Source organism: Fundulus heteroclitus, chromosome 17 (genome assembly GCF_011125445.2).
Source record: "Fundulus heteroclitus isolate FHET01 chromosome 17, MU-UCD_Fhet_4.1, whole genome shotgun sequence".
In the NCBI taxonomy this organism is placed as follows: Eukaryota; Metazoa; Chordata; class Actinopteri; order Cyprinodontiformes; family Fundulidae; genus Fundulus; species Fundulus heteroclitus.
Window position 1 is genome coordinate 13,107,260 of NC_046377.1, and position 24,608 is coordinate 13,131,867.

The 24,608-nt window shown below is 38.5% G+C and overlaps 1 protein-coding gene across 2 annotated transcripts in view; it reads right to left on the reverse strand.

Annotated features, from left to right (window-relative positions):
- Positions 1 to 24,608, reverse strand: part of plxna4 (plexin A4) — a 301,699-nt gene that overhangs the window by 238,964 nt on the left and 38,127 nt on the right. For both annotated transcript variants that reach the window (XM_036149188.1, XM_012850624.3), the window contains exon 3: positions 10,640 to 10,822. In XM_036149188.1, the coding sequence (XP_036005081.1) occupies positions 10,640 to 10,822 (183 nt within the window). The remainder of the gene's footprint in view (positions 1 to 10,639; positions 10,823 to 24,608) is intronic.

Below are 24,608 nucleotides of genomic sequence, written 5' to 3' on the forward strand. Positions count from 1 at the left end.
TTTTTATGCTCCTGTAATATGGAAAAATCTCTCAGAAAACTGTTAAACACCTGAAGTCTTTTAAGTCAATGTTAAAAACCACTGTTCTAGTTAAACTATTAACTGAAACATCATTAATTTAAGTCGGTAGTCCAACTTTTCTTTCCTTTATTATGCCACTTCAATGTGCTGTTTTGCGTCTTCTATCTTGTGTCCTGTTGTTGGAATGTTCAATACAAATCAACTTGTTTTAATAAGATGAGATAAAAACTCAACTTATTGATGTCTGTACTAGAGATAGAAAAATGGCCAAGTAGAAAGAAAAAGAAAAAGTAAAATGAAAAGACTCAGAATAGGTGTACAAGATTACATGTGTTAGTTTCTTTTTCACTTTATATGCTTCTGCCATCATTATCTCACCATTCCTCTCAGTGTCTATTCCTTCTTGCATCTCATTTCTTTACTCTCAGTCTTTTCTGGCACTTTCTGCTTCTTCACACTCTGACTGCAAGTAGCTTTGGTACCTGGGATGCACTTTAGCGCCTTGATGTCAAAAAGGCCGACCCATGGACCCTTTTAAAGATGTTTACATAGGCATCTGCTTAAGAGTGCAGCAATCTAAAATCGCAACTCATCAACTCTGCTGCAGTGCCGTTAGAGCATGTGCATGTGTGCCTTTGAGACAAGTAGGAGTAGAAGCTGAAAAATATAAGAATGTGCAAATAAACCCAAACAAACAAGCAGGTGCTGTGTGAGAGGGCTAATATTTGCAAGAGACTTAATACATGTGGTGTCTAATAGAAGTCTCAGAATACACCCTCAAACATGCAAACTTATGGAAACCTCTAATTTGTGCACAATTCTAATTGGCACACGCTAAAGTCTTTATGGGGTGTGGTGAACAGAAAACGGACAAAAGCAATTAAGGCAAAACAATTCTCCTGGAAGTACTTGTGCCTGCAGTCTCCAAAGTTTCTGTTGCAGTTATGCTAAGCTATGAAGTGGAGCTTTGCCCTGCAACACTGGCCTGACAGGCTGCTGGTATTTACTGCAAGGAGGAGAGAGAATGACCCAGTTGTGAGACAAACTATCCAATAAAGAGAGAAAGAGACAGAGCAAGGGAGGACAGGTACAGGAATACGAAAAGGTGGATGGGGACTCTGGATATCCCCAAGAGCCCGACCGAGTGCACTGATTGGTTACAGGCATGCAGGGAAGAAAGTGAGGAGAGAAAGGGGAGGGCTGCAGGGGGCTCACCTGCAGTAGTGCATCTTTTACAGCTGCAGAGGCGAAGCCATAAATCACTTAGTGAGGAGCCAAGGACATACAGAAAAAAGAGTTTGAAGCAAGACAAAGGTGTGGGGGAGTGGGGTGTCGTATCAATAAAACCAAATAATTCAAGTGGCACTGTGGAAATATGCATACTGCTTATCAAAAACTATTACCCAGGAATTACTGCATCAGTCACATAATTGATTTTCAGATAAGTGATTATAAATCAAATTATTTAAAATGCGAGGAAAATAGAAAAACAGGCTATTCATCAGTAGGAGCATTGCTTTTCAGCTAATAAACCAGAAAATAGATAATAGGAGGTGCCTAATGCAATTTTTTCCAGTATCTATTCTTTGTACGGTTTAAATGCTCATTTTGTGTATAGCTATATAAATTTGTCTTATGCCTGGCGCTGATGGGAAATTACAGTCTGGACTGGCAGGATTATAGCCATCCATCTGAGCTACACAGAAATATATTGTGCGATTATGTGCTAGACATCCCATTGATTTTTTTCCAGCAAGTCCACAAATTAACTACCACTATGCACTGATGTGGCACTAAAGGAAATATCAATGCATGAAACAGAACAATTATTAATTTGTTTTTAATTTTTCTATGATCCAGCTACTAGACAATTATACTTTACTCTACAACTTCAATCAATATAAACCATCATGGGGATTTTCAATAATTCGAAACCTAAAATGGTGCTATTCCCCACGGTGTAGACATTTTTTGATATTTCTCAGGCAAACCTACTACTGAATAAGGATTTAAAATGACAGGCTCAGATTTTGCTCTTAATAACAGCACAGTCTTGATATTCTGTGGCATGCCTTTGATATGTTTACGGTATGTCCCCAGACCTTAACTCACATTTCTCAGCAGCTAACCTCATCTTAACCCTGAGTCATCAGCAACAAACAAGAGTCAGCTGAGGTTCAAACTGCCAGGGCGCACAAGGATCTGACCAAGGTTTGCCATTTTGACTCTCACTTCTTGGCCGGCTCAAGCCTTTTAAATCCGCATACACATTGGAGTGAATAGCCACTCGAATCACTCACAGCTCAATATACTACCTCATACTGGTTCGCCTCTCAGTAGGTGCAGACCCGCGTGAATGAAATGAACATAAAAATCCATTTCACCACTTTCACCTTTTCACTTTACCCTTTTTGACTTTCTTCTCCCTGTAGCTTACTTACTTTATTTCTTCTTGGTAATTTTGCCCTCTACACTCTCTCCGCCTTTCACTACAGCTCTTTTCTCTCAATGGCTTTTCACCTGCTCTTGTCCTACTTCTCATTTCAGAAATAAAAATCTGAGTAAGCGCCATGACACAGATTTCGAAAAACCATGTCCAAGAATAACAACTCCTTTTTAGTAGAGGGCTATTACAACAACGGTATCTGCATCCTGGCCATTTGCATTCGTATACAAGATGTTACTTCATGTAAAAGTTGATGACCAACAACCCACAAAATTGGAGCAGAACCTCAAAATACCAGGGCACTTTTGCAAACTTCCTGGACGTCAGTCTACCTGCACCATCAAATTTTTCATCTCTGCAGAAGATAGATTAATGTCCTCGTGTTGAATAAAATATTACCCAATTCTCCTGCTTTCCTAACAGTTTCCTTGAAGAGTCCAGTTAATTCATTTACCTGCTTTTTCTGCCACAATGCTAGGCTTCATCCATCGAACTGAACTTCAGGTCAGTTCAGAAAAATTCATATCACTACCCAAGATGCATTACCATTTCATCCCAATCTACTTCCATTCTGTACCTGTTTGTAACGCTAAATTAAAACTAATCATGCCCACTCCAAGGGAACAGCTTCCTTACACAAAACAAACAGGTTTGTGTGGGATTTTCTTCAGGTCCTTTCATACATAGTGTTGACTGAGATATATAGTATGTAAATATATAATATATGAATGCATACCATCATCCAATTCCCCCATTTTAGACAAGAAATTAAAAGTTGGCAGAGGGCCTAAGCCAACCTGTGCACCAAGCACTTATCAGGGGATGGTGCAGAAACAGTAGGCTTGGAACAATGCTGCAATTGAAAAGCTCAGAAAAGAGATGTAAAGTGAAGCTGGTTGCCAGAGGCTTCCATAGATTAATTCTTCTCGACATTCCTCTACAACAGGCAGCATAGTCTAGCTTGACTAAATGTTGTTACCTGTCTGAGTGGAGGCCGGCTTTTAAATTCTACTGTTTTTTTTCTTCCCATCATTGTATCTGCATCAAATATGCACTCTTTATGCTAAACTGACGCTTAAAGCCAAATGTGTCAAAATACACACTCACACGTGCTTGTGTGTCTTCTCCCTATACATTATATATCCTGTGCTTGTACAGCAGCCTCTGCTACCATGGCAACTCAAGCTGCACTATCTGGTGTGGGAGCAGCAAAACACACAAAGTGCCAAGGCAACTCGCAAGACTGCTGATGAATACTTAACAGTAGGAGAACATTGACATTCTGGGAATACTGGCTGAATAATGCAGTGGTTTAGGCCACTTGCAAGGAATGAATGGACAGCTGGGTGTGGTTGTAATGGCGACTGGCTATGGGGATAATAGCGGAGTGCACACACGTGTGCCTCACTTGAGCTGCATTGTGTTTATAGCATTACAAGAGCGAGTGGCAGCGTGGATCATAAAGTACGTTCTACATACACACACGCACACGAAGCCAGGCAGTCCTAAAGCATATTTCATCATTAGCTTTAAGCAGTTAATCCTCTGCTCCACTGACCACAGCTCAGCTCAGCCCATTTCAATAATCTGTGTCTGGCACTAACTAGCACGTCATGCGCGCACACAAACACATACATCCAAATCAAGGACACAATCAGCCACCAAAGCATATTAGACTAGTCTGAAGCGTGAATATTTCAAGCAAAAGGCTTTCTCACCTATACGCGTATCCATAAATAAAATAATGTGCTGACAAAGAAGCCTGTGTGAAAAAGACCTGTTTGTTCAATGGGCAGGGTGATCCAGCAGTGATTGCTGTAGTTGAGAAGAGTGGCAATAAGGCGGCCAAGTAAGGGTAGCCTGTACAGAGCATGAAACAGAAATTGATAGAAGGTTGAGGCAAGAGTGAGAGCTTGACCTTTCCCTTCTCAACAACAAACATTAACATTTCAGTGTTGGAACTGACCCATTTCTCGCCAGTGCTATACCTGTCTCGATAAAATGACATGGCTCCATGAGTCCTTACACAGCCCGTCTTTTTTATAGGAATATAGCTTTATAAAAGCAGCATTTATTATCCTTTCTTTTCTGTCATTCAGCCATCCTTTCCAATTCTCTTGCTTTGTCATCATCCATTCTTTTTCTAGCTTATTTCCATCCATCTTCTCATTTTGGTTCTTCCTTCTTTTCCACCTGGGTAAAAGGTTATGACCAAGCTACCAGACCTTATTGCTTGGGGCTTGCATAAAATATGCAAGAAATGCAGAGAGAAACTGGCTGTTGACAGAAAGCATGAGCTTCATGAATTATCGGTTTCTGTACTGACTGTTGACAATGGAAAACTTATTTTTATGTATTTTCATCAGTGAACACACCATATGTAAATATCATCAGATCGTGCTGAAAACACTCTTCTATGGGGAAGCAGCGATTGAGTGAACAAGATTAAGTAATTTAGCTAATTTCAGTGTCTAACTACTTTCACGCGTTCTGACAGGGAGGCACATCTGTAGTTCGGATGTGCAATATGACAATATTTTTGTGGCATTTAATCTGATAAGGACAAAAGTGATAAAAATAATTCAAGATGATTTCCAGTGTTTTCAGGCTGTAGACGTAGCCTGTATGTCGCTGCTTATAACCAAAGCCTCATAAACGGAAACACAATTTCATAAAACTTAGCTATCATCAAACAAGCTACTTTTTAAAATTATTTTTCCCTTTTCCATACAAAAGCATTGGTACTGACAAACAAAAAAGGCAAAAATACACAAGAGTATCAATTTTTTTTTTACATACATACATTTATTTAGTTTTTCCAACTGTGATTGGAGTGCAAGGTGCATTGTTGCTATAGGCTACTTCAGTGCACCACTACATTAAGTAGTTCAATGTACCACTTAGCAGCACACAACTGCATTTAATCATATATTCAAATATATTAGTTGTCACTGATGTCCTCATGTAACTGCAAATGCAATAACAGTAACAATCCCAACCAGACGCGAACATGATTAGAGTTTGTCATGAAAAACAAAAAATGTTCACATATACAATAACATTTTATCAGACAGTGATAAACAATATGCCCATCTTTGCCCATTCAGGCTGCAAGAAATCAAGGGAGAACAAGATTTTCAGCAGATCACAAGAAGGCTGAACATGTTATAGAAAAATTGCATGACTTTAGTCTTTTGAGATTTCAGCCTCTGTTGTGGAACATGCTGGATTTGGAAATAATGACACCCTTTTTGAAATATCTGCATTAAAAAAAAGGTATGGATCTACCATCTCAAGGAAATACAAATAATTTGGTTTAATTAATACTATTCACACTAATAGCACTAATTGCCAATATAAGAGGCTAGTAGCCTCTTCAAAATGTGAAAACAATTTTTTTGTGTGTTTGTTTAAAAATGTCAGTACAGCTATTTTACAGCACCAGCTCTGTTGCATCATGTCCCTGCTGTCCCTAATAAATAAATTATGACTTGTCACAGCAGCAAAGCTAAAAAAAACTTTTTTGACTGTTATTCTTATGTTCTCTTATATTATAGTTGTTTAATTGGCCCAAACTGGTATATGTAGGTCAAAGCTTTGCATAAACCAGTGACTGGAAATAGGCCTAAAATAATTTTCTTTTCTGGGTTCTGCTTCATTAATCCAGAAGTCATTTAGTGATGAATGGCTGTTTGGAATTTCGAAATATCTAAGAAAAAGGCACATTAAGCTCCTTGAGTCTCAAATGCGTTGCAAGTTCCAGCTTGCTAATTTTTGTGCCACTGCTGATGTCAAGTTCAAGGTTAGCTGCTCATTGTATTGAGCGCGAATGCTCACCCATTGGGACTGACAGAGGGAAGATGCATTAGCACCTCAGCAGGTAGCGCTCAATCTCATCTTTCTGCTTTCTTTTCTCCTCACTTTTTCCCTCCACACCTTCCTCTTGTCCCCTACTCTACCTCTCAAGCCTTAACCCCATGCAGATAACTGGCCGGCTTCTGTCCAGTAGTGTGTGCATTAGCTTCTGCGTGCCATAATGGGTCACTGGTGCATCCATCTGTGCAGTTTTTAATAAAAACATGCAATGATTAACAATCCATAACTATAATACATTTGTCTCGACATCCTCAGTTATCTGTCAAGGCAATGTGTTATATGATCAGATGACCATAAACAAAATTGAAATCTATAGGGGGTTAAATCTTTCTCCTTGACCTGCTGGTGTGTATTGTGCTGCAATAAATAGGTTTAAACCTTACCCAGCCTCAGTCTTTTATACCTATCACATTTTCATCTCCTCATGCCCTGTTTATCACAGACCACAAACACAAACTGGTCGAGAGACAGACAGAAGCCATATGGCCCAATCGCTTCCAGAATCACAAGGTAGCCATCAAAGAGCTCTCACACAGCAGCTCCACTCAGCCATGGAAAGACAGATGACTGAAGAAAGCAGAGATGAAGCCAACACCCTTGTTGAAAAACAGTGTTGAAGAAAATTCAAACAAAGGGAAACACAAGGAAACTGTTTTGATGGGTACTACACGGCATTGGTACTTAAAATATCTCAATGCTGTGTTAAAATAAAACGGAAGAAAGTGCATAGAAGTGTGCAGACCACAGATTGTCCAGAGTTCTTGGTCTTGTGTTCGGTTCACTTTGGGTCAAATTTTCTCAATAGGATTTAGGTCTGGGACATGACAATGCTATAAGAAGTGATGTCATGATGAGACATCTTCACTAGGACTGCTAATAACTTTGTCCACATTTGGGGAAGAAAGTAAATGCAAGGCCTGGCCAAAAATACCTGCTTAAACAAAATCCATGTATTGAACAACACTGATGTTTAAGAACCCTGATGTTTGGAATGGGCTGATTTCTGTGCAAAGGATTTTTTCAATTAACTGTTAGAGTTAGACATTGTTCGTGGTATTCATTTCAAAGAATGAATAAAGTACAAAATAAGAAAACTGACAATTTCTCAGTCTTTTCAATCCAACCCTTTTCAAGGATCTACCCCCCATATGCATATCTGCAAAGCTTAAGCTAGTCGAAAACATTAGATCTAAATGAACCCAAAGCTCAGGTAAATCTGCAAATGATTTCAAGATCAGAGTGAGGATGAGTTTAGGGTCAGGGCTAACTATGCCTCGTGCTAATAAGAATGGGTGAAAGGGCCTGAGAATACATTAAGCAATTAGTATAGTCACAGTGGAACCATTTCTGATTCCTCCTTCACCAGCCTAACATTGCACTTTAGAAATTTTACACTAACCCCAATTACGTTACTCAATTTTACAAGCAAATTGAATTTAATTCACTCAGCTTCCTGCTTAGTTCGAGTTCATGATGTCATAAACGTGAGCCTGTAAACATCAACGCTTAACCCGCTCAAAGAAGGACTCTATTAAACTCTGTCCACTCTCCTTTCCTGTAATGCTTACATTTATTCAGGCTGATGTGATACTCACAACACCATAAATAAAACTGAAAAAGATTGAAAGACGAGCAGTGAGAGAGATGGTCTAAGGGGAAGAAATGGGCGGGGACTAAAAGATGGAAAAGTAAGGTGGAGGACTGTGTATAAATCAACATCCATTAGTCCAGGGGTTATAAAGTCACTGATGAAGGAGGTGGACTTGGGCTCAGACTTTTTATTGTCTTGTTGTTGCCTTTTATTGCCTGTGATGTCATCTAATGGTATACGGTTAATGACAGAGGAGGAGGAGTGTGCACAAGGGAGGGGAGGATGGGGTTGTAATGGTGCTGTGTGCGCACGCCTATGTTGACACATGATATTGATTGTCTTTGTGGAAGTGTCGGTAACGGGTTCTTTGTCTGAATGTATATATCTTTCTATTTGGATCTATTTGTTAAAAAGGCTTGTAGAAAGATTTCTGTATGATACAAATTTAATTAAATAAAGACTTTATAAGTGTTTTTTTATATATAAAAACGTCTCTTTAAAGCCTATCGAGAAGACCTAGCATTTCTACATATTATTCATGTAAAAATTTCCATACTTTTTCCACTCTCAAATATCCCGACTTCTCAGTCATTTTAAAGCCATTTTTAAAGTATAAATAAAAAGCAATATAAGTTACCTATGAACTTATGGCTGGTATTTGTGATGAGATGAGACTTTGAATATGCAAGGACCGACAGCTAGGCGGATTAAGAATAAAGTCAAGAAACACAAAAATTATACCTTACTATATTGCCTTTATCCATAATTATTCAGATCTTTAAAATACTGAAAGGCCAACACTTTAAGGCTTCTTAGTAGCCCTGGAAACCCTTTAACAACCTATTTTTTTTTTCAGCAATCAAATTTTCGGATTATAACAAAACCTATGACTACTGATAAAACATATATATTAAAAATGATTGCATACACCCCAGTCTAAAGCATTTGTTTTAAACTATATCTTGCAGCTCAAGGAAAAATTGCAGCCTCTACATAAAACAAAATCAAATGCAAGTAAAAGGTAATGTGAAATGGTAATATAAGGTTTTGTTTTTAGCACTTTGCCTGTCAACACTCTTTGCTCCAGAGACTTCATATCCATAATAAATAAACCTCTTGCAATTTATAGCTCACTGATCACGCCCATCTCTTGTTTTGTTTTGTTTTACTCTCCGCCCCTACAGTCTCTGTGTACACATATGTGAGAAAGCAATGTAAACGAACATCGGGCACCAGGTTCTACCACACTTTGCAGTAGTGCAGCATCCCATTAGCTGTGAAAAGGTCTGCCACACAGAAAAGGGCACAGGGGCCTGAAGGGAGTCTAAGGTGGGAGCAACAACACTCCAAAACCCAGCTTATCCACTACTTCTTAACTCCGAAGGAACAAATCCTGTTTAGCCAAGGGCTGTGAATTCACACAGAGTGTGAATGAGACTCAAGGAGAGACAGTTACAGTTGAAGGTATTAAAAGATGCCCTTGGTAACACTAACTTAAGATTTTTTTTATGAATGCCTCACTGAACATTTTGGCCTCCTATGGGGCCTTGCACATATATTTATATCCTTGAAACTTTTTCAAAGCGTAAATACATTACAACCACCGTCTTTTATGTATTTCTCTGGAATTCTGTGCAATAGACCAACAAAGAGAAGGGAATAACTGTTGTGTAAAAGAAAAGTTATTTTTCTGAAATTCTGAAAATGTTTTTTTCTCCAGGAAAAGCCACACATCCTGTTTCCTCCCTCTTCCTATCGATTCCCTGTCTCTAACGAAAAAAAGTATCCCCACAGCTTGATGATTTCATTACATATAGGAATGGTTTATACACGGTCGTATAATAGTTTCCAACACGCATAGTGGTTTTGCATGCTGGCTAAAAAAAAATTTATTCTGGTCTCATCTGACCAGAGCAGATTAAAACTTCAGCTGGTATAAAACCTTTTGAAAAGGATTGTAAACTGACGGCATCTATAAAGATACATTGAGCTAGCATTAGAAAACTTTTAATTGCTATTCATAATGAACAAGTGTGCTTTGCCTGGTTCCTTGCAGTTCCATTGTATGCTATTATCAGTTACATAAGTGACTTAATAAATTATGCATTTCATCTTATTCTGACTGCTTAATTTGCCTCACAAAAGAGATAACAAACTTTGTCTAATCAATTCTGCAACATGCTGATCTGTGCTGTCTAGCAAGTTCTGCAGCATGCTGATGTGTGCAACAATTTGCCCCCAGGGCTCCAGATTTTCTACAAGTCCAAACTAAAGGGAAACTACAGCGGATTCTCCTGATTCCCGGTGTAAACGAGTGTATGTTTGATACACGGTGCTGGGGATGAGCAGGACTTTGAAAGATATCGGATAGGCTTGGCAGAAGAAATAAAACCCCCTTAGGGGCTTTCATGATTCCCTTTCCTCAAAACACTCACACACATACACAATTTCCTCCTAAGTAAAGGACACACATTGCCATTCACTCTCACCCTCTTTCATTCAAGTGCACACACCTTGATGCTGCAAATACAGCTGATTTAGCTGATTCGCCTGAAAGTCAATCCTCCTCTCTACTCTCCATCCTCCAATCCTGTATTCCCAATTCCCAGCTCTTACTACACATTCTAACAGAGAAACTGAATCTCTGCTCCCATCGATTAAACCATCTATAATGCAGTTTATTCAACCCAAAGTCTGCTCTGTACCTTCTTGACTCGTCCACTTTTTGTACCCACGAAGACCAGTGAGTGGTTCTTGTAGACGTAGGCAATCACAGAGGTCATTTTGTCAACGGCGTCTGAAAAGAGAGGCTTGCCGCGCACCATCTCGGACACGCCCAGTGGTGCGTTCATGTCCAGGCCGCAAAAGTCATCGTCAATGGTCAAGAGCTGGAAAAGAACAAGGGAAAACACAGAAATCAGGAAAGTAAGCTTGGAGTTTGGCATATATACATGTCACAATTCTCCCCAAAACTATTTTAAAACACTTGATAGGAAGTATTTTGCCCAAGTAAACTTGCTATGAACATGAAATAAAATGTTAACCTTATAACAATCAGTATCCGTGAGTCGTATGTTTAAGGCATTTAAAACTGTCATACATTTTCTTTGATATTCACATTATTTCTTCTTTGATAAGTTATTCATTAGTTGCTCCTCATGTAGGATGCAGCAAAAATCGAAACAAGTTAGAAAATGGAAGAAGACTGCAGTCAAGCTCTGGTTCTTTAAAATCACCGGAGGCTGCTCTGTCAGGCTCTATTCCCCACCGTCCACCCGATGCAACAGAAAATGCTAGTGCAGCAAGATACCCACTAAAGTGATTCAAAGTGAAATAAAAACGGAATTGCAGGGCCGTTACTGGATTATGAGGCAAATCACTGTAAATTGTTTGAGTTCACCGCCGGGCCACAATAACTGTGGTCTGATTGACCAAAATGGAACGTGACTCAAATTACAGAAGTACTCCAATGATTAATTTTCTCCAGCTGGCAATAGGTTAATCCAAACGGGACAGGAAACTATAACTTATCATTCCTCAAACAAACATGCCCAGGGCTACAATTTTATTTCAGGCAAAGAATGCTGCCTTTGTTCAAAAAGAATAGCAAGGCAAGTTTTGCATCAGGCAAAAGAGAAATAACCAAAACTGCTTGAGAATATAATATTAAAAGCTGGAAATTTGTAAACTAATTTAAGTAAATCTAGATTAATCAGGAAAATAATAATTTACTGAAAGTATTTTTTAAGAAAACTAACATCAGAACTTACAATGTTAAAAACAATGCCTGTTCTTGATTGGCTAATTTATGAGGTAACTAAAATGAGTTTAAGTTGAGAAATGCCAATAAAATAAAAACACAAGGTTTATTTCCCTCTGATGACACAAACAGAATCCAGCACGTCAGGGTTTATTATTCTGAAATTAATTGCGGCCCTGTCCACACAGACAGGCTTTTCAGCCACGGCACCTGCCTTTCACATGCAAGCAACCGGCTGCTGATAGAAACTGAGATTTTTAAAAATGCTTCTACAAAATGTAATTTCCTCCTATGTTGAATCTTAAATTAACCAAAACGTTTTAGCTCACGTTCACCAGTTACACTCAGGTCTGATGACAGCCTGAACTGTAGGATCCATAAAGCCTGCACAACACGAAGCAGGCTTTACGTTCTCAAAAATCATCAAACCATGACCCAAACCCGGTAATGGCCACAAAACAAAATTACGCAGAGCACATAAACAATTCAACCACAAAGTTACATCATGGGCAATATCTGAATTACTGCAGGCCTCACTTGTGTTATGTTCAGTGTTCACAACTCAAAACAAGGAGACTTACAAAATCCACCATGCAATCGTTCAAAGATCAAATGTTGTTCACCAAAAAAACCTAATGTCCATCTCACATTGGCCAAAAAACCTCTTGATGATCTCTAAGAGTTTTGGAAAAGTATTGTGAGGACTGACGGGACGAAACTTCTTGGCATGCATCCCGTAGCATCTAGCATAAAACTAATAACATTACATAAAGAGAACAGCAAACAGTCAAACATGGTTGTAGTGGCGTGATGGTCTGGGGCTGCTTAATTCCTTCAAGACCTGGACGAAATGACACAATTTATGGACTCATATGTTCTCTACCAGGAAATCCTAAACTAGAATATACATCCACTGGTACTTATAGTTCAAACATACTTAGGTTCTGCAGCAGTACAAACATTCAAAGCTCAATAGTAAGTTCACTTCTGAATGTTTTCAAAATTAAGGAAGATTTTTGGGCTTTAAGCTTTGCATAAAAAGCAACAAATTAAAATGCTAATTTGATCTTCACTCTTATGCTTCAATCACACATTAATAATGGGGAAAAAGTTAAAATAAAATTATTCTTTACAGATGAGTGGACCACAATCCCCCAGGGATGTAAAAACGGTTAAAGCTTGATAGCAGAAGGACACTAGTTCTTAAATAAATTAAATAATTTTTAAAAATGGTCTTTATGCATGTAATTCTAGTCTGATTTTAACATTTGTTTGCTGATTTTGAGCATCTAAGTGTGACAAAATGCAACAAACTGCAGAAATCTGTTAGAGGGCAACATTTTTTCGCAGGACTGTGTGTTCAAGCTTATACCAGTAAACATGATCCAAGAAAACCACAGACTGACACTAAAACAATGCCTTGTAACAAAAGGAGATGTCAGGCAGACCAAAAATAAGGGGCATGAAAGAAAATGATTTAGATACATAACTGTTTTAAATCTAAAATTGCCCCAAGGTTTTAAAAAAAACCTTGATGGAATGCGACGTCCAGGGAGACAGGTCTTTTTGTTTATGTCTCATTCTCCATTTTTCTTCCTGGAAGTGTACTCTGGGGGCTTCCGATAAATCGTGCAAGGTGATGGTCTCTGCTCAACCCTATCACAAAGGGCCATCATCATCATCAGAGCCCTTAGAACAAGATATAGAGGGAATATGGGGGCTGGCTTTCATTAGACAAATGGAACATTGCTGGTTTAGGGCACAAGCTTGAGGCAACAACATGGGGTCATATGGAGTTGGATGAATGATTGATAGAGACAACCTAAATGTGGGTCAGGAGCATGTCACGCAGCTGAAGGTTTGTGATAAAGGTAGAAACGAAAAAGAAGATGGATATAGACTAACAGAGGCAGAGGATAAACAAACAGCAAAAGTTTTGTCTTTGTCCAACAACTTTCTGTGAAGTTCTCCAATCCTCCCCTGCCTTTATGCAGTGACCTTTTCAGAAGACGCTGTTGTCAGGAATGGAAATTTTGTTCTCCAAGTTATGCTGCGGTCCTCTGTTAGACTAATGGTTTGCTGATAGGAATCAAGGTCAGCCCCTATCCCTCAGGTTTTACCAGCAACCGGTACGGACGCTCTCATCTATTCAGTCTTATTCCTTCGTTTATGTGACAGACCGAAAACACCCTCTTCATGTCCTCATCAGTTACAGCTGAGGACATGACAGATTACAGCTCATCACTCCTGGGTTTAAAGGTTAACAGGATCCTTCGGAAACAAAACGGAGCACTTTGAGGTATTTGGGCCTTCCATGATTGAACGCTTCCTCTAGAGATAACAAGGTCCGCCTAATTTGTTATAGGATTAATTAATTTTTTAGGAGAAGCAAGTATATCATTAAGACATTAATTATCGGAATTCAGAGTGTGCCTAAGTGGGACACAACAAATCATATGTGAAATTTCTGCTGGTTACCAATAATCATCATCTCTGTTTCAGGACAATCACCAAGAAGCAGACACATTTTTTAAAACACCACAATGAAAATATGGCATTTATAGTTAAGAAACTGATGACATCTTAGGAAAATTGCACATTATCATCACTGTTGCCCTTAAATTTGTCTTGTGAGCTTCCTGCATTCTTTTTTTTTAAATATTAAAACCTTTACCAGACCTGATATTTACAATCACTGAATCAGATTTCAGGAGACCTCTTGGACACAAGTAGAAACTTTGAATCCATTTTGCTTTGTTTTGCCATGCATCCAAACAGGAACATGTCCATTCTTGTCAAATAGATAACCGTTCCAGAACATGAAACAGGGTTTTAAAGACGGATGGATTCACCGTGAAGGCAGAGGGACAGGAGAAGGGAGTTTCTATATTTGGGCAGAGGCCAGACACTGATGCAGAATCAGGTCACTCTCAGCCGTATCCATCTCTTCGCTTGTGTCTGGCTGCCAGCGCCGACACAAAAAGAGCTCTCTTCTGGACCGTGCGGAGGGATCAGTAGATACAGAGCGGGGGGGAAAAGAGAGCAGAAAGCAAGCACAAGAAAGCTAGAGTTGCTCAATGCGATTAGTGGGGGAGTGAAAGAGATCAGCACTCTAACATTTTCTGATGTATGGCCTAATCAGGGTTTGAACTGTTGTAAGGGTTTACCATACTGGCTGCGACTTCACCAAGTTAATGGCTCGTGTCCGACTAAATGGACACTTCTGATGTAAACTGAAAGCTTAAAAAAAGAACATTTCCTGTAATTTGTATTTAATATACTTTGGTGTCATTGTTACTGACTCAATGATTGGCCCATTATTTAGGCATATATAGTATTTTGAACAAAAACTTTTGTTCAAATTACTGTTATTCTCTTAAACACTGCGTAAAGACAGAAAGAGGCGACTATAAAACGCATCCCAGTACGTTGTATGTTCTTTGAGTGTTTGGCCAATTGGAAGCACTATTTTCTTCTTTCCCTGCTGTGCTAAATGGCCAACCTGCCAGGAGGATTGGAGGCCCTGGATAATTCTTAGTCATGACTAAGTGGGTTTGTTGTATTCAATGTACAAAAATCATGACAACATAAAATTTTCCCCATATAAAACAACGCCTGTATGAGCTCTACTGAACAAATATCAAGTCAAAGAAATATTACCAGTTCTGTTAAAGTCAAACACCCCCACGGCTACTAACTTTCATTTGATTTTACATGTTGTGATGACAAGTTGAAATAATAGTATCATAAATTAGGGCTGGGCAACGATTAAAATATTTAATCGCGATTAATCGCCCTGATTAATCGCGATTAATCGCGATTAATCGCATTGTATTTACAAACTCCAAGAATGAATTCAAAAGTAGTGTAAAGAGCACTTTTATTTTAATGTTCTGCTGCCATATGAACAAAAGTGTTGTAACATTTGTAGCACTTATTTTATACTGGATATTTTCAACCCATATATTGAATTTAGTGTACTACTTGATCTTTTCTTCATAAGAGAACAAGCACTGCAGCCAAAATATGGCCTTTTTTGACCTGCTGTATATTAGCCAGTCCCTAAGCTTGACGTATCATGAAACTGTTGACCTTTTGGGTTTTGTGGTTTTTATTTTATTATTACAATTAAATAATAATAATAATAATAATAATAATAATAATAATAATAATAATAATAATAATAATAATAATGTTATGTTCAGTGTTTTTTCGCTAATCCACCTCTTACATATTTCAATCCTTATGTAATTTTGTCTGTTGTGTGCACCTGCCTGTTGCTTTAATCCTATAAATTTCCCCGTCGTGGGATAAAAAAGGATTAGCTAATGTTATCTTATCTTAAATAACACTTTTTAATATATGTACTGGGTTCTTTCAAGGTCTTAATTACATGTTATGTGTGGGCTCCAGTAACATCCATCCATCCATCCATCCATCCACTGATCTACCTGGATGTTCCCTGGAGGACTGAAACGCCTCAGTCAGAGACGTCTGTGGGTCTGTCGGGCAGTGAGAGAAGTTTCGTCTCCTCTCTCCGTTTCTGGGGCTCGACGTTTTCATGTTTTTTCACGTGCTTAGATAAATTTGTTGTGTTTCCACTGAAATGAACCGGCTTTTTACAAAACATACAGCTTGATTTCATTTACGGTATTAAAATAAAGCCAAACGGTGCTACTTCCTCTATTCATGTTTTTTCGCTGCTGCGGTCTCTCTCAGCTGTTTCTTTGTTAAGTTTGTGTGAGAGCTCAGTGGGCGGGCCAGGCTGAGCCTGCGTGCTGATTGGCTGGCGCCGCTGAGCCATGTACGAGAGGGGAGGGGGAGAGTGCTGCCGTGACAGCGCTCTGCAGTCAGCATGCCTGCTGACTGACACTGACTGAAAGCATGTGAGCAACATGCGTTAATGCGCGATAAAATAAATATCGCCGTTAATAGTGTAATGAATTAACGCGAAATTAACGCGTTAACTTGCCCAGCCCTATCATAAATATACTTTTTTAAAACAAAACCAGCACCAGTATAGTCAGGAATTTGTAGAAAATGAACGACTTGTGCCTTATTATTAGTTTATTTCATGTAGCTATTTCAATTGTAAGGTCCTTTGTGGTTCTTGACCTGTGAATGGGTCTATATAAATACAATTTAATTATCAGCTTATACACTACAGAATCAACCCCGCAAATATTGCCATTATACCATACTTGATTTGTTATTTGTTTTTTAGCTATTTAAGAATTTCTAGATTTAGAAAGTCGCAAAGCTCATTTTCATCCGAGTCTGTATTTTTTCTTAAGTGGTTTTCATGCAAAAACCATGAAACAATTTACACTTTGCAACAGTGGTTCCCAACTCTGGTCCTCAAGGCCCACTGTATATAAATATTGTTTTCTTCTTGCCATCAGTAGTGGTTCTTGCATGAAAGGCGCCTGTCCTGGGCGAGCCTCTCTTTAGGCCACCCCCAACCAATCCAAATCCCGAAGCTCATCTTTGATACTGAGGAGCGATGAAATACTTGAAGTTCTGTGCAAAGCATGCAACCTAGTCTCAGCCACACTATTTGCACCAAACTTTAAGCTTGACACAAAGGAGTGAGGCAAGTGACGGTCATCAAGGATTCTGTAAAAGACACACTTGTCTCTTGGACTGACAGAGGCATAATTTGTCACTCCAGAGAACACATCTCCACTGCTGTAGAGTGCGGTGGCAGAGGGCTTTATACCACTCCGCACCGCACTTGGTGATGTAAGGCTTCGATTTAGCTACATAAAGATATTCCATGAAAGTGTCAATGAAATGTTATACAGCTAAGCTGCATCCTGCATGTAGTTTGAAAGCACTGTGGCTACTGACTGCAGACAATTGGCAACATCAACCCACAATGTCCCTCACCATCTGCTTTCCAGGTTCTGTGATCTTACACAGCCTACCATCTTGTGGCCAAGTTGTCATTCAATTTGTTTCAATTTGTTATAAAACCACCAAGGGCTTAATGTGGAACATTTAGCATTGAAGAAATGTACCTACTGCCCTTATTCCACAGGTAGCAACCTATCATGGTATCACACCAGAGTTCATTTTTAAAACATGCAAAACAGTGGGCCCTGAGGAGGGGCCACATAGCACCTTCTTAAGTTGGTTTCATGCTTGTTGCCTCAAACTGTGTTTGACAGTAAAACAATGGTGCATTATAGGGCTTATTGTAGTTATATATATATATATATATATATATATATATATATATATATATATATATATATATATATATATATATATATATCGTGTTGGTGTGTATCATCTTATTTTGGACCACGAGTCTGCTGAATAAAGCAATCAACAATTCTAATGCTTTATGATTAACACACAGTAATATTGATTTGATCATTACAAAATATAAAATATCTTAACATTTTTCCAACAGATAACCAAAATGAAAGCAGAGTGGAAAGTATTTCAAGTCGCATTGTTTTCTTCACGTCGAGGGAGACAAAACATCCCGTTATATAGATGAGCTGATCTTTAAAATCTGAAAACATGTTTAAAAAGGTTTGATGCTTAGTATATTCCACACTTTCCCCTTCTGTACAAACAACTTAATGGGGCACGCAAAAATACTTTTTTTTTTTTCACCAGTCAGACGAAATCATGGTAATATTTAAACCTGAATGCACAATGGTTGATGCTGCATGCTAGCGCTATCACTAAACTTACCTTTCTGTTGGTGTGATTGATGCCCTAGGGACTATTTTAAAACTCAGTCCCAATGGTTTAGCATGGAGGAACTGTGTCTGACAGTGATGTTATCAAGAGTAGTTAAAGGTCCAGTGACAGAATACAAGACCAGCCATGACTGTGAGGGGTTGGTGTATCCTTGTATTTAAATATAGCCTGAAATGCCACTAATCCATACATTTATTGGTATGCATGCATGTAAACTAAGCTGAGTATACAGGCTTTTAGGTTGTAAAACTATGTTGATTTATTTGTGTGATCTTGCTCCAAAACATCGAAGTTAATCAACGATATGAGCTGGCCTCTGATGACAAACTGTTAATTCATGTTTGCTGATGATTTCACCTGCCAACCATTAGTTATGCAGATACGACAAATGATAAATATTTGAAGGGAGGGAGGGAGGAAATCAATCAATTCAGGGACAAAACAGCATGGCAGTGTTTGAGTGAAACTGAGACCTCACTCCAGCAGAGGCGGAAAAGACAGAAATAGAGGAAGGTGTGAGTTCAGAGGATGGTGAGGGGAAAAAGGAAAAATCACAAATTCGTCATGAAGCTGGAAGGTGGGCTTCTATGAAGGCACATAATGCTACCAAGAATGAATAATCAATGTTTTTCTCTTTATAATATACTGAAGGGATTTTATACCTCAGCATGATAGAGATTATTTTAAGTTTTTTATCAAAAACAAAAATAAATCTAAAAATGTATCCAGGCAGTAACAGCCATTAGGAGTCCATTATATAAGAAGTAATTAGTCCAATGCACAGTAATCTGACTAATATTCGGTGCTATAAAACAGCATTTACACCTTACAGGTATTCTGTGTTTGGTTTGTCACATTTGAGCTTACGAAGATAAAAAGTTTTCAGTTGATGCTTTCATTTAATAAGGGGAGAAGGATATCCGAAGCAACATGGCCTGCTATGGAAAAAATCAATTGTTCCCTAAATCTAATACGTTCTGTGCCACCCTTGCAATCCTTTTGTAATAACTGCTAATGAGCTTTTTACATCACTGTGGATAAACTTTGGCTGATTGCCAGATTGTTTTAGTTAAGCCATATTGCGTTTTGAGCGTGAACTGATCAAGGTTTAACGTCAAGTTACAGCCTCCATGACAGATTAGACTGGTAGGAGAGCAGAATTCATTGTTTCACCAGGTCCTGAAGCAGCAAACCAGGCCCAGACCATGATACTACTGTGTTTGACTAACAGTATGATGCTGATGGGGAATCATCAAGAAGAAAATCGCTTATGGACTCTATTTTTCTGGAGTCTCTGTCTTATTATAGAATCACAAACACTAACTTTAATTAAGGCAAGTGAGGCCTGCAGTGTTTTAAAGGTTTATTCAAGGCTCTTCTCTGACTACCTGGATTAGAGTTATATATTTCAGCTGCTGTCTGTATATTGTGGTGGACAAATACTCTATTTAAATATACAATTTAAAAGATATTTTTTTATCTGGCATTTTAAATATCTCGAGGAAGAAGGACCATGGGTAAAATAATGAACACTGTAAGACAATAAAAAAAGACCTAACCAGAGGATAAAATTGAACTTTGTATACTTCATATTTTTTTTAGGTAAACTAGCAGTTGGTATGAGGAAGGAAAGAGGAGACACTTGTTTAATCACAGAATAATGATATTGTGATAGATTCTGACCTTTTACAAGTGGTATCATGTATGGAGATTTAATTAGTGTGCCAGCCAGTGAGCAGAATAGCGGATATGTGCATGGAGTGGGGTGAAGTGGAGAGGGAGGAGGGCAGTCTGGATGTCTTTAATGAATCTGCTAGCCTTTCCCTTCCTGAGGATGTGACCTAGACTGACTCATCAGCAGCAGTGGCAGCAGTGGCCACAAACCAGGGACGAATTAAACTCCACAATCAGACAGGGGAGAAATCGGGATAAAGCACATAACCAAACTGAAAGAGGAAAAAAAAAAAAATACTGTAAAGAACATGAAATGTGAATGCACAGAGAAGTCGAAATGTAAAACTGGAAGAGCTCCTTTCAAATGAAGGGTAAAGCCCTTGAGATGGACGGCTGTGAGAGAGATCAAGAAAGAGACTCCAAGAAACAGCGGCGGCCGACTAGAATAATCTAATTAATTGGAGAGAATTCAGAATGTGAGGTCGATAGCACATAACAAATGTAGAAGAATAGCCCGTGGTATGTTAGTTAATGACATGTAATTAATGATCATTAGCGGAAGGGATGGCCGTGGCCTGTCAGAGTCATGTGAGGGACCTTGTCATTTTCCTGTCAATCTTTAAAGGGCGTGGCAGTTTTTCCTTTGCTGCTTACAGTAAGACTTTATAGGAGAAATCTAGAAATCTGTGAGCCGAAACAAAAATAAAGATACTTGCTAGAATTTTCTATCTGGGATCAGTTGGGTGTCTCTTTCATGCCTTCAGTCGATAAGAATGCTGCTGCTCGTCTTTTAACAAGTGAACCCAAACAAGAACACATCTCACCTGTGCTTTCTCCTCGCCACTGGCTGCCAGCGTGCCAAAGTATTGATTTTTTAATCTTTCTCTTAGCTATTTAATGCATTAATGGTCTTGCCTCTCAGTACCTCTCCAACTTGCTTCGGGCTTATGTTTCTCCAAGGGCGCTCATCTCAGCTCACCAGCTTCTGTTGGTTGTACCAAAAACTAGACTGGAGCTCAGAGGAGATCGAGCCTTTTCGATCTTAGCTCCAAAAATATGGATCAAGCCGACATGAAATATTAGACAGCCTTCTTCTCTCACTGTTTTTAAAATCCACTTTATTTTCAGGGATCTTTGACATATGATACATTTATGGTATGTTTTATTCTGCTTTCATTGTTTTTCGTTTTCTTATAATTTTGCATCTTGGTTTGATCTGTTTTAGAAGTACTTAATCCAGTGTCACAAATCATATGGTACAAACAACAAATAACTTTTTGTTATGGGCTTCATAAATAAAATGGATTTGGATTTTTCTTAAGACCACTAAGAAAATAACAAGCAGAGGAAGAGAGTAGCAGAGGATGCATGCAATGTATCAAGGATGAGGAAAAAAAAAAAAGAGCAGTGTGGGAATTTATTGCAATCCTGCTGTTTTGTTGTTCAGTTTTTTTCTGCTGACACAGTGAACATGGAGGGAACAGGCAGCGTTTTTTATAGGTCACATGCCACTTCACAATGATCTATGGATGCAGGCCCTTTGCAGACTTATACTGTTGAGCATGCATTATTTGGATCAGCCAAGCATGGCCATTTGAGGCAAAGGGGAAGCACCCCTCCCCCCCCCACACACACACACACACACACACACACACACGCACACACTTGTTCTTTCCACAGATCCTCTCTGCCGTACATTCCTTTTCTTCTGTTCCTCCCTCTCTGCATCTCTCCCACGATGACTGAAATCCTCTTAAAGATGGTGTGAAGCATCAAAGGTCTGGAGGGGGCAAGTGTTTTATACGGTCCTAACAAAGCCTGTGTCCCAGCGCACGCGTGCTTTAATGCTTTGATTATTTAGAACATCTGACCAAAGACCTAAGAGTTATATTAAAAAAAAACAGAAATAGATATTTGCATATACATTTTAAGTCTAGACTTCAGTGATCACTGATAATTCCAGTAGAAATAACATTTTTATGAAAAGAAGTGTATTTTACAGAAGAGTCAAGAGAATATCAAATTATAATTTTCAGAACTAAAAATTTAGAGTTCACCATTTATTATAATATATTATAATATTAGATTACAAGGGTCAGGCAGATTTTTCATGTTTTAAAATGTATTGTTGATTCTTTTAGTGTACATCTTTTTGTTATCGCAGTTATTTGTTTTGTGTCAATATCTAATTTTACTGAATTATTTGGATGCTGTTAGTTGATTTAAAGTGTGTATCTGTAGAAATTAGTATTAAAAGAGTATTGCTCACCTATAAAAATATGTTCTCAAAATGATAACATTTAGCCAGGAAAGTCTTACATCGACTTTATCAAATAGAATTTGACAAATAGGCCACTAGCATGGTTAATTTACTAGAATAAATATGCTCTACTGTGCATTGATCCTCTCACCTGAAATTGTAGCAAAAAAAAGCTTCAATAATAATTTTTTAATCATTCTATGTATCCAGCTTGTAGTTAAGCTATTTTTTTACACTTAAGAAAATAACCTCGCATTTGTAATTTTATGCTCTTCGCAAAGTGCTCTGGGGTTAAAAAAAAACTCACTTCCCACATACATCTAGGAATTTATTGACAATGGAAGTTTACTGAGCTTCTCCCATATATGGTGGAAAAAAGTAACCTGACAAGAGGATAATGTGTAGCACTCTACGTTCTGCACATTAGCATTCTGGGTCTCCCATCCAATCCGTTCTGGAAAAGGAGAGGCATTCAGCAGAACTTTCCGAGCTGATTGGATGAAGCGACTTCTAGCACCCTCCTACCAAAGGTTGGTTTTGGCCAATGACGGTATCCAATGATGAACACTGTTAGCAACAGGCATCATGAGAAACCACAAGTATAGCTGGTCAAGGCATTTCTTGCTGTTCTTTCAAAGAACAGGTGTGATGACAGCAGCTACGCGTGCGTCCTTCTGCACTACAAGTTTAATCTTGGGTCAGCTGTGGGCTCAGGAGATCTTGCTTTCCTCACAACTGGATGTCCCGCCTTTAAACTCAATACTGCAACGTGATTGGCCCAAACCATTTTTTGGGTTGGTCACAAACTGTTAAAGTGGGAGCGGTACAAGATGGATTCTCGGGTGTTTGTGAACGTACAAATACTACGAGAATTCAGCTTGCAGCCAAAGTTAGGTAAAAGGAGTGTTGCAGAAGTATTGAGTTTTCTGTATTTTTTTTATAATAACGCATTTAGCTGGGATTTTATTTTAGACCAATAACAAACCGTGCATAACTGTGAATGGAACACAGCAAATAAGTGAAAGAACGACCAAAATGGAACATTTTTACCTCCACCTGCATTGCTATATGTATTTGAAAACTAACACTACAAATTACCTTGAACACTAAATATTTTGTTTGAAAATTATCAGTACCCTTCCCCTACACAATTATGCACTATCTTGAGTTTGCCTATCACAAAAACCCAAAGGAAGACATTAATGTTTGTAGATGTAAAGTGAAAAAGAAGTGCAAGGGGTGTGAAAACTTTTGGGAGACACCTTATCCAGCTAACCCTAACAGGTTGCTAATGTTACAGTAGGAAAATACCCTGGTTCTGCATGTCATATTTTCCCATCTCTTAGTGAAAGACTTTAGCTCTAAGCACAAAGTCTGAACATTTTTCTTCACCATCAAAAATGTGTATCTGTGTGTGTGACTATACAGCTAGACCACTCTAATGAGCCTTGGGGCTGTTCGTCCTCTCCCTAATTGGGGGAAAAACACATCATGTTCAAAATATGACGCTGTTTGAAAGCTTGAGAAAATAAAAGTGTAAGAGAGAGCGAGAAAGAGGAACAGGGTGTGAGAGAGCTGAAGACACTGAGCAATGAAGAGGGCAAGATAAAGGGGAATCTATTAAATACAAGTCTCTGTTTCATCTTAGCTCCCTCTCACACCAAACACTGACACGCAGCCCATCATTAAAAAATAATAACAGCTGTCTGTATTTTTTTGCTTTGTTTACAGTGTAAAGCAGATGAGGATTGCCATTTTGGTCATACTAGATACGTTTATATCTTATTCTGTTGGCAAAAGGCTAAAATTGTGTTTGCTTTTTACTTTAACCAGTTGTTGAGTTAAGTGTAGAAAATAATGACAGTATTTTATGGTAAACAAGAGCTGCCTGCTGAGATCTGCACCCAGCAAAACACATCTTGTAAGAAAATGTCCAACTAAGTTATGATGACAACATAATGAGCTAGCCATGTTAATTATTTTTTTCTGTTATTACACCATAAGTAATAGAGTTTGCACCATATTTTGTGTGACACTGGTTTAGTGATATCTTTTAACGCTCAGAGCTGCAAATAAAAAGTTTAGTCCTGAAACCACATATTCTCTGTGTGGCAGCAGTGCTGAAGGTAAACTCTGATTAACTCTGACTGACGTTTCAATGCACACATAGTCAACAATTTTTTTATTTTTTTTTCACTGAGCTAACTTTTAAAACTGATTTTAACTTTTCAGGACAGACTTTGAAGCTCAGCTGGTGTAAGAA